The 11,828-nt window shown below is 37.6% G+C and overlaps 1 protein-coding gene across 1 annotated transcript; it reads right to left on the minus strand.

Annotated features, from left to right (window-relative positions):
- Positions 1-398: 398 nt before the first annotated feature.
- gspt1l (G1 to S phase transition 1, like) lies at positions 399-11,607 on the minus strand. Its single transcript, XM_051888063.1, has 14 exons — positions 11,171-11,607; positions 9,828-9,869; positions 7,852-8,097; positions 6,094-6,127; positions 5,925-6,002; positions 5,599-5,779; positions 5,176-5,330; positions 4,914-5,054; positions 2,289-2,382; positions 2,050-2,130; positions 1,783-1,956; positions 1,547-1,636; positions 1,167-1,335; positions 399-1,062 (listed from the first exon to the last, which is right to left on the minus strand). The coding sequence occupies exons 1-14, from the start codon at positions 11,364-11,366 to the stop codon at positions 1,010-1,012; spliced, it is 1,734 nt and encodes a 577-aa protein (XP_051744023.1). The 5' UTR covers positions 11,367-11,607; the 3' UTR covers positions 399-1,009.
- Between the last annotated feature and the right edge of the window lie 221 nt (positions 11,608-11,828).

Genomic DNA, 11,828 nt, shown 5'->3' on the forward strand with positions numbered 1-11,828 from the left:
CACACAAACAAAAACAAATTGCATCCACTTTAAAAGGCTAAACATAGTTGATAAACAAGCCCATGTTTTACAAGACATGGGATTTATACTAACACTGACAATATCATTGTAGCTTGCACACACAAGGTATTAAGTGTTATAGGATTTAGTAATGCATAGTGCTTAGGATTTCTGCTTTTGACTAAATTACATTTTTGCAGAAAAAGATGGAAGGCAAATCATTAACATAAAAAAAATGTTAACAGATCAAAAGACAAAATTTCACCAAAACTTCCTTATCCTGAATTAACAAGGCAGAAATATAGGTAAAATATATTTCTATCACACTTTTCTTTTTAAAGAATTCAGGCATATAGAACAAAACATCTTATGAAGGAAGAGAAAAAAAAATTCAACAATTCAATTTTTTCCCCAATTTTATATTTTATTGTCATAGAAGATGCTTTAATAACGTGAACACGTTCATGCACTTAGCAAGAACGTTGTGAACAGAAACCAAAATGGAAATAAGCAATGGGAGAAATGTACAACCAAGATATTAACATTTTGGTTTCAATTGGTTAATCATTCAAACTTTACTGCTCATAAATCATTTTATGTTAACAAGCAAATCTTGGTCCACATACGTTTTCTGTATATGCTGCCATTATATTTCTCTGATGGAAGCAAAAAGAAATTATATATAATAAAAAAAAAAAAAAAAAAAAAAAAAAACATTCAGAAGAGCTAGATCTCTTGCCATTTAATGTGTGCAGATTGATGAGGAACAGGTCATGGGGGAGAACCTAAAACAATGGCATCGCTGAGCTCTCAATATGAGAAAGCTGACACATGTGGACTTGATTTCATTTTCATTTGCTTAAAAACAGATTTCTTTAAGAGAAGTTTTTTTAAGCTGGTCTTCAGGAGGCGGAGGGGAGAAAGAACAGGAGGGCTGTGGAGTGTGCTGCAGCTGAAGCAGCATCTACCTCCGCCTCGGTCAGTCGTTTCAGAACCCCAATCTTTCTTTTCAGTCCTTCTCGGCAACAAGTTTCAACACTTTTCCAATGGCAATGGTTTTCCCTGAAATACAAGCAAAGTACATATTCATGAAACTCAAATTCACAGAACAGATATAAAACTACAAATCCAAGTTAAAGTCACATTTGGCAAAAATGTCCACTCACCTTCATCTCGTAAGGTGAAGCGTCCCATCTGAGGGAAATCTTTGAAGGTCTCAAGGCAGATGGTCCCAGCTGTTCTCAGACGAGCAATGCACACCTGGTCCTGTTTGACGAAGCGGGGTCGTGTTTTGCTCTTGTCCCCTGTCTTTTTGTCTACCAGACAGATTAAGGCCTGTAAAAGGGCCAGAGGCACATTTAAACCACTCTGATACAGAACTAACTGTAAATGAGGGCACTCCCCCAAGCTAAAGTCAGCAGGCTTACAAGCACAGATTTACAACAAGAGAATTTCCGCACAAATGTTAAATTAATCATACAAGTCAATGTAAGACATGGGGGGAAAAAAAAAAAAAAAAAAGTGGAGTAACATCTTCAACCATTACCGTAATTTGCACTTCTTCAATGCAGGTGTGGATGTGAAGAACTGCGTTGTAACCTGGGCAGATGATTGACTTGTGTTCAATGATTACTATCTGAAAATGGCAGAGACAAAAGCATAATTAATATGTGGAATTGCAAAGGAAAACACAAAGAAAATGGAGTAATCAGATAGAACTGAATTTGTTTTGAAGATGGATCATTTCTTTAATTACAGTAAGTTTAATGAGTTTTCACTGACCTGGGCATCAAAGGTGCGCCCAGTGTGGCAAAGATTCTCAGCATTGCAGAGGATGAAGCCCGGCAGGATCTCCTCCTCTTCAATGCCTTTGAGCCGCAACTTCAAGTTCTCTCCAGGTCCGGCATCATCGGTTTCGACGTCATCAGAAAGCAAACTCAGCACCTCCACAGTGTGCTGCAAACAGTTGAGTCAGGCATGGATATGTCATTCAGCCAATTCCTGCCATAAATCCTGACGCTTTAAAGTATTATATTACCATAATCTTACCCTGTTGGGCATCATCACAAGTTGCTGAGCTTTACTGATTGATCCCGACTCCAATTTCCCCAATATAACAGTGCCCATGTCCTGCAAAAACACACCATAAGCATCTTTTAAAACAAAAGCAATACAGTGGAAAATAATTCATAAATGAATAATAATAATAAAAAAAAAATAAAAAAAGTTTATATTTTGTTGTCAAAAACACCATTCAGAACAAGAACACGTTCCTGCACTTTACTTGCCTTATATTTGTCTACAATGGGTAACCTGACTGGTCCATCACTTGATCTGTTGAAGTTTGGCAAACTGTCCAGATGTGGAATGAATGGTAACCCTCTGTCCAAAGTACATAAAAAACATTTCACAAAAATAGTTGAGACAATATTCATGCACTTTTTTTTAACCAAGGACAATCAGGTGTCATCAACAAACTTCCAGGGAGGCCCAAGTAAGTCTTTAAGACTTTAGTTAATAGAACCAAAGTTAATAGAACTAAATGTAAATAGTAATTAAAGCTGTAGTACAACATTAAATAAAGTAAAACATAAAACTGACATTTTTTTGAGATTATTCATTTTTATTACAGAAGAATCAGAGGTACTCAAAAGTAATTATCAGCTTGGACAGGACGGCCTTCAAATATTGCCTTGGACAAAAAGGTGCCTTTAGAGTCAAAAAGGTTAAGAACCACTGATTTAATGTATTTTATACCACATTTCAAATTTTTAAGTGATAATGGTCAAAACTTTTAAACAAAAATAAAATGATAAAATGATAACGATAATTATCACAATATAATTTTCCTTGATAAAACGATAAGTTCAATAAATGTTCGATATAATGTTTGTGCGCCAAAAATGGAACGAAACAGCACTACTCATTTGAACCGTGCCACACGGACCGTTACTAGAGCAGATGCATTTACTCGCTGATCGGTCTCAATCACGCAACTACTAAACAGCACTGTGATACAGGGAGTGGTACTTGATTTCAGCGAAGACGACGAATGTCTCTGAAAGAGTTTGGAATCATCGTAAAAAAAATGTCCGGTTCTGCCTAACAAGTCAGGTTCCGATTCCATTAAAATGATTAAACAACCAATAAAAAAAATAAATTAAAAAAAAATGCACAATACTCAACTCAAACAGTCCTTTTTGTGATTATTATACTTGTAAAATGAGTTTAACAGACTGCTAATCTCAGATTTGGTAACACTTTACAATAACAATAAATTAGTTAACAGTTAACTACATTAGTTTGCATGAACTAATAATGAACTGCATTTCTACAGCATTTATTAATCTGTTAATGTTCATTTCAACATTTACTAATACATTATTAAATTCAAGAGTTGTATTTGTTAACATTAGTTAATGCACTGTGAGTAACATGAACAAACTACGAACAGCTGGATTTTTATTACCTAACATTAACAAAAGATTCATAAATACAGTAACAAATGTATTGCTCATGGTTAGCTCATATTAGTTAATGCATTAACTAATGTTAACAAATGAGTGTGTTTGAAAAGATCGTGTGTGAAGCTGTTTATATCTAAACATGACAACTGCTCTCTCTAGATCAGCAGCGCGAATGCAGATTTGAATGTTGCTATATTTTTGTCAAAGGTTTAATATACACGGGCGAATCGTTGTCATTTAGGAATTAGATCATGTGGGGGATGAAATCGATAAATCGATCTTTTAAAGATAAATCAAGCAGCTTTGTGCACCTCTCTCTCTCTGCATTGATATCTGACATACATGAGTAGCTTGAGGGCTTTTCAGTGCATTCATTGCTATAATATGCATGAGGTGAGACATGTCTATTAAAGAATAGGCTCCTCGCACTTCGCCCACCTTAGAACTTAGACATTCTGCACAGTTCCGGTACTTTATAAAAAAAAAAAAAAAAAAAAAAAAAAAACACTACCAGTTCTGGATAAGAACCAGTTCTCGGTTCCCAACCCTTGTCTCTGATTTAAACTAGTTTAAACCAGAAGTAACAGTGCTGACATTCTCAACAGCACTGACAAACACCAGAAACACTGTGCCATGTACGGTCCAGTTAGGCTTTTCAATCTACAAATCACCATCATTTAACATGTATTTACCGTAGTAACACCATGGTATTGTGGCAGAAATGTGGGATATCATATTTTATTATATTAATTTCGACTTAAAGGAGTAATTGACTATAATTACAATATTATTAAGCTACAGCATTTGTGCATTTGTATTTATACTAAATTTATTTAGGCTATTGTTTTTCATACAAATACCATTGAAACCATATAGTTGCATTTTACTATGGTAGTGAGGTGCTATGTGTGTGGTTATCGTGATCTAAATGTATGATACTATAGATGACCAATGGTTCATTTTAATAAAAGTAGAGTCCTAATTCAAAAAGTCAGAATATTTCAATTTTACCCTATGAGGTTGTTACAATTTTTATAGATTTAACTGTTTTTGTTAATGAACATAAATCATCCCAACACAAGCTACTGCTACTATCAATTCAAGCTACCGTCAAATGTGCATTTCTAAGAGACAAAACATGTCAAATTAATATTACAGCTGCACTGCAAACTGTGCCGAAGATACGTGCCACCAAAATGTTTTGAATGCTCTACCTTAGATTAGTGAAATGTGCAAGTGTTTGTCATGTTCTGACAAAGTAGTTTAAAATCACAATTAACGGTCTGGTTTCTACAACTGGAGCAAAAATCTGCCTTTAAACTTGAATGAAATAAAGATTTGACATCTATCGTGATAATTATCGATATCAACTGGCATAGAAGTTTTATCGTGATAATTTTTTTGAACATATTGCCCATCCCTAAATAGCAAGCTCAGCACACTCACATATACCAAGGGCAATACTCCGCCGGCTCCTTTAGGTTGGCCCCAGTAAGTCCCGAACATGGCATAAAATGAACATCTTTCCTGGGGTTGAACCCAACTTTCTTCAAAAATGGAAGAAGCTTCTCCTTACATTCTTCGTACCTACATGCAAACAGTGAATAAATTTAATGAACACACTCTATAACATTTTTTCTTAAAAAGAAATAAAACAAAGTAATATACAAAAACAAAAGCCTCTGAATATAAATGTCCATTCACTGACCTCTCCAGACTCCAGTTGACTGTTGGATCATCCATTTTGTTTACAAGTACAATCAAATGCTTTACTCCAGCAGTTTTGGCCAACATGGCATGCTCTCGCGTCTGGCCTCCTTTCTCAAAGCCTGTTTCAAACTCTCCTTTCCTTGCAGAGATTACCTTCAGAGAGAAATAATGACAATTACTACAGGGACTGAAGTGAATGGAAAAAACAAACAGACAGCAGTTTCTGTTCTCTGAGTGACAGTCAATGTCTTTTGAGTCTGACATCTGTATTCAAACAGCGCCCTCTACTGTAACCACATCCGATCTGCTCACAGCTCAACAGTGGAGAGGGTTTTTCCATGTGGATTTTCTTAATTGCAGGCAGCATGAGTGGATATTTCTCATGGCAGTCCTTCAGTGCCTATTCAACATTATGACTCACCAGCACTGCCAAATCGGCCTGTGAAGCACCACCAATCATGTTGGGCACAAAGCTTTTGTGGCCTGGTGCATCCAGAATGGTAAAGTGCTTTTTCTCTGTCTCAAAGTAAGCACGTCCGACTTCCACAGTCTTTCCTTTGTCTCTTTCCTCCTGGTTTGTGTCAAGGGCCCAGGAGAGGTACCTGAGAAAAAACATTTACTATGTAAATCAGTCTACCTCTAGGCACAAAAGGACTGAAGTCTTACAAGTTTCAGCTATGTTTGGAGGGAATCTTTTTTGACTACCCACCAGATGTTCTGGTAAATTAACTCAACTAAGCTAATTACCAAGTTTCCCTGTTCTTTTCCTTGGCTTCTTTTTCATACTTCTCCAGAGTTCGTTTGTCCACCATTCCCGTTAAATACCTGTGGAGGACAAGCAGAAGGCAAGGCTATCAGAAACGGGATGGAAAACCCAACAATATCTGCTAAAACCGTGTCAAAATTATCAACTCACATGATTTGTCCTCCAATAGTTGACTTGCCAGCATCTGGAGGAATATGAGATAAGAAAAAAATAGGGTGAGGCCAGGACAGATAAAGATTCACAGTTCTCCAAAAACATTTTAAAAATGTTCCCCATGATGCTCCTGAGATGCATGAACTGAGTTGCCTTGGTGTTAACTAATTAATAATAAAGTGGTTCTATAACAAATCCAACTAATTTAAAGCCAAGTGCAAAAACTATTCCAGCAAATGAGACGAATGAACCTGTGAAGTTACTGGAACTACTCACTTTAAGAAGCTGAAATGAAAGCTAAAGACAAAATCCAACAAACTGTAAAGAAATGGTATGAAGTTACTGTGCAATCATGTTTGTTTGTTGTATAATTTAGCACCAATTTCCATTTTCCACTGCTATATTCATAACGAGAAACAAGTGAAAAACAGAAGAAAAAAAATATATATAAAAAAAATAAATAAAAACAATTTATTAATAGAGCTGTGTATTGCCAAGAATCTGGCGATACAATACGTATCACGATACAGGGGTTACGATAGGATATATTGTGAGAAGACGATATATTGCGATATTTCTTGTTTTTTTTTTTTTTTTTAGAAAGATCTAATTTTAGAAGAAACGGTCATAAAGAACACAACCATATGCATAAAACCTGACAAGCAACTTTATTTTATTTAATCAATACAGTATCATTTGCATTTATATAATCACTATTCACTATTTTGTGCAATCTAAATAAAGGGAAAATAGTAAAGTGACTGCAGGATTCTTTATGTGTATATGTTTTAAAGGTTCACAGTATAGCAGTTTTTAATTTCTAAACTATTTAACAACAGAAAGTGCATAGTCCATTCCATGACTGAATGACTGTTTGTTTTATATTTAATACTGTAAAGATGTTTGCTTTAAAGCAGTCCATTGTATAAAGTGCTATTTAAAGTCCTGAACTGCAGAGCTGGTGCAACCATATCCACATCACTATGATCAGATGCTTTCTTTTTGCCGCCACCGCTGTCAATTTTGCTGTGTGTTTATTTTGTTACTGAGTGGAAAATCTATCAAAACACTTCTCAGCAGCGCTGATGATGTCGGGATGTTAAGCGAGCTCTCAGATTGAATGCGTTTCCCGAGTATTTGGATTTTAACATGGCCTATTTTGCAAACAAAATTACTCTTGTCGATTTCCTTAGTGGCTTCTTTATAGCTAAAGCCAAAATGAGTCCGCACTTCAGCTCTGTATGCCGCGGAAGCGGAATAATTCTATCGTCTTGTGAGCTGGGTTTGCTAATGCTAACACTAGCGATGCACACACCTTCACCTTGCGCTTCTCCGGCTCCGCATCAGTTTACGTTCTGAGATAACAAACACTGCCATCTAGCGGTTGGGTTTTATACAGTCTGTGGTTTAAATCGAACACATAGCCACGAATCTTGGATGTAAATAAATAAATATATAAATATCGATAGTGTTTGAGAATCGATACAGTATCGCCAAACATAATATCGCGATATTCACGTGTATCGATATTTTCTTATACCCCTATTTATTAAAAGGTTTTTAAAGTTAATCATCAATGAAAAAAATAATAATAATTCAAACTAAATCTGGTCTCGCTTCGTTAAAAATCTTTTCACAAGAATCAACTGAAAAGTATTAAGTCCTAGAGAAGTTAAAACCTTCACAGTCCATCACAGACATTGGAATCAATCTATCATGTAAATCAAATAGACCAAAAAAAAAAAAAACACTAACCGACATGGCCAATAAAGACCACGTTAACATGTTCCTTCTTGGGGGCATTTGGCTGTGTGAGGGCTACTTTAGGTGTTGGCACTTCTTCTTCCTCCATTCCTTCCTCTTGAGGGGAGTCTTCTTCAGCCTGACCCCCGTCTCCTTCAGGGCCTCCTGGCTCTGCCTCCGCCTCACTGGGCTCACTCCCTTTCTGCTCCCAGGTGTCATCTGTTGCCATCTCTGCATCACCGTTCTCCATGGGCGGAGCTGATGTCAAAACCAACATTATCATTTTACACCGTTTACCCTCTTACTGCTGGTCATGTGTCAACAACTTCAGTCATTTCCTTTTTAACTAATACTACTGTGTATGATGTCAACATAATTGTGCCTAAACTTTATTTTGAACAACAACACAGCAAACTGAAAAAAATTAGTCTGATTTTCACATGTCTGTTCAGACCAATGCGTTTAAAAAAAAAAAAAAAAAAAAAAAAAGCAGACGGGATAAAAGAAACTGCAAAATCACTAAGGGTGCTCCGATCAGGTTTTTTGGGGCCAATCACCAATCACTGGAAGCTCCAATACCAATGACATTTATTCAATTAGCTTGTTGGTTTAACAAGCAAACTAATCCATACAGATTATCAGATCAAATCAGTCATTTGAAAACTTTCTGTGAGACAATTTCACAAACCGCGAGAGTGATTCAGTGGTACCGCATCTTCTCTCTCTCCACATCTTCTGTGTAAGCGAGTTGCACGCTACGATACAAGACTTTCACTTGTGTTTTGGGTACAGAGTTGTCACTTGCCCAGTCGGGCCAGTGCTGCATGGTTACTAGTTTATCATATGCAGGACAGTGTTTTGTGCACTCATACCCAGAGCGGGCACACAAAGTTGCCAATCAAAAAGTGGGGAGTACAAAACGGAGTGCTTTTTGCACTTAAACTTTCATAAATGCACAAAATTATGTCAAATACCCATCTTGGCGAGTACTCACATAAACAGTCGTGATAAATAAGGCTGCTGTCACTTTAGTACCGAATGCACGGATCCAATACACTGTTACATATGCGACTTATTTCCCAACTGTTTATGTTCACTTAAGACATAACCAACAGCGTTTAACCGAATACTCACCAAACTGTGCATTTTCACAAATTTGTGTGTGTATTTGACCATTTAGATGCAAAATTGAAGCCCATGTTCCACTCAGTCTCGGAGTGCAGAAAGCAGCTTGGGGAACAGTATCTCTCTCAGCTTAAAGCAGTTTTATTAACTCTTTTCATTAGAGTACATCCTGCAGATTAGCAACAGTAGAATGCATTTTATGACAATCACTGCTGATTTGGATGTTAAGTTTGGGCATTTAACTATGAAGGAAAGAAATGCACAAAAAAAAAAAAAAAAAAAAAAAAAAAAATCACAGCCCTAGTGTCTTGCCGTCATTGCTGTCGTTGCAATGAGTTTCAAATTTATGGTCTTTTTCAGACACCTGCTAGAACTGACCGGTTCTACCAGGTGTCTGAAAGACCGGTGAATGTAGCGAAGCATTTTTAGCTGCACATTGAAAAGTTGTCTCGCAAGTTTTGCGTCATCTCCTCAACCTTTAGAGAGACCGCCGATCAAACCATTTAAAACAATTATCGGTCAATATCAATCGGCTGGTAATCAATAGGAGCACCCTTAAAATTGGAATATCGCTGGAATAGAAAAGCAGAAATACTGTGGTTCTCAAAGTGCTACGCAACTTTCCATTTCTGATACCCGCTTGTCAGAGCAGAAAGGAAGTCAAACAATATTTATACTTTTCCCACACAGCCATTCAGATTTTTTAAATCGCTATGGTGTTTATCAAAAAATACTAGACAACTTGTTGGAAACTGGAATATGAACAAGCTCAGGTTACTAGATGCAGAGTCTTCTGTATGGTTATCACCATCATTATGAGGATGTGAAGAAAAATGTGGTGGTTTATCTCAGCATTTACTTACACTCAGGCTCTGACACTTCCACATTGGCATCTGTTTCAGGACCTGCAGGAAAATAAAATGTTTATTTTTACAGCTGTAATTATACAGGACAGTCTAGTTACTAAGAATAATTATCTTAAAAGGGAAATTGCATGTCAACATTCAACACAATCACAGACAACAAACTGCATGATGTAATAATAGTGTGTGAGTGGCATATCTTCCACTTGTTGTAAGACAGAAAAAAGTTATAGGACCCTAATCCTTCAACAAACTCCCATATTTTTGCACAAATTAAGTTTTTTTGTGGCAAGATCATGAATTGTTGAAGTAGCCTGTAGCCTGAGTTCCACTGTAAAACGTAATATTTTTCAAAGCTCTTACATCTCTTTAAAATAGAAAACTATTAAAAACAGTGTTTCTTCAGGGGTTTTTAAATGCGAATAAGCTTGGAAAAGTTAAATAAGCAGATCAGATCATATCTGCATTTACCTCCATTACACGCTACATTGATCTTTCTAAGAAGACCTCCAGTGTGTACCTTATAAACACAGTGTATTCAAATACAACAGGTAACACAAAGACTTCAGGTAAGTTTACAATTTTGGCTGTAGTGGCAACATTCAATTGCTTTGACATCAGCCATCTTCTGGAAGGTAATACTTTGTAGATTAGTATTTCATCTAAAAGTTTACATTTCTCGTGTCATGATCTGAGTAGATTAGGGCAACAATTGACTTTCATTGTTTCACCACAACAGCACAATGCTTAAGAGTACATGTTTGCAGTAAGACAGGGGGGGCGCAAACCCCACCCTTAAACAAAACCCAGTCAAAATTGGCCCCCAAACAATCAAGCAAGGAAAGAAGCTGGCTGATTATGAAGCACCAGGCCTCTGATCATCAGTAATGATGATATTGCAATGCTAACAAACGAGAGCACCTTTTGTCCATGTTCACATGTATCAATAAAAAGGCAATAACATGACTACAGCTTCAGCTAGCTGTGTAGTTATCCAAATAACTAATTGAACACACTTTTAACTCTTTATTTAGAGGCAGAAATATACTGTTATAAAGCTAAAATTGCTTCACAAGCACCTACACCCCAAAGTCTCCACCCAAATTATTCACTTTCTAGCACGAACAGACGTTACAGTGTTATCATCGTGTTAACGAACACTTCTTATTCACGTCGAGCAAGTTTTTCCGATTGTTAACTTCCATATTACACGTTGGCCACGTTTCCGCTTCGAGCCGTTGACGGTAACTCTGATGTAGCATCGATGCTAAGCTCATGCGAACAAGCGTGTGTGAGGCTAACAGCTAACGCGGCTAACAGACGTTAAATAACCGGGAACTCACCCGCTGACTCCACAGTTTCCGAGGAGCCCTTCGGCCGGAAGGATGGAACGAATTCTGCGGCGTGCACGTTGGGGACAAACGGCTTGGCGTCCACGTTTAGGGTGGTAGAAAGAGCCTTGGAAAGTTGCACGTCGACCTGGGCCTCGCCATCGTCCTCCTGATCCCAGGAATCAGGGGCAGTGTCTATCGGGTCCATTGCCACACAGCTGTTCCACACACACGCGCTTTAAAGCCACTGACTCGATCACTTTCGTGTCCGGCCTTAGCCGCTGTTAAGGTCACCCCGTGCGTCGTTAAAACTTTCTGTTAGTGGCGTGTGGCCTTCCCCCGGTTTGGTTGAAATCAAACAGCCGGTGTCTCTCAGCGAGAGGCGAGAGAAAGGGAGGTTTGACTAAGCACTCGGAATGAGTCCTCGTGTGCGCTGACGTCTCGCCTGACCTCGCGGAGCAATAGCGAGCGGAATTCTGGGAAATGTAGTGGTTTAGCTTCTGACAGAACACGACAGGCGTCTGAGCAGTGTTGATGATAAAACTACATTTCCGCATTATGGATGAACACGATCGTTTGCTGACCTCTTTTAAAACTACTAAATGATCAGTTTCCGTTCACTGCAACTATGAAACGAAGCTAAGCTTTAAAGTCACTTTCATAGGCTTTA

The sequence above is a fragment of the Ctenopharyngodon idella genome, chromosome 3 (genome assembly GCF_019924925.1).
Source record: "Ctenopharyngodon idella isolate HZGC_01 chromosome 3, HZGC01, whole genome shotgun sequence".
Lineage (NCBI taxonomy): Eukaryota > Metazoa > Chordata > Actinopteri > Cypriniformes > Xenocyprididae > Ctenopharyngodon > Ctenopharyngodon idella.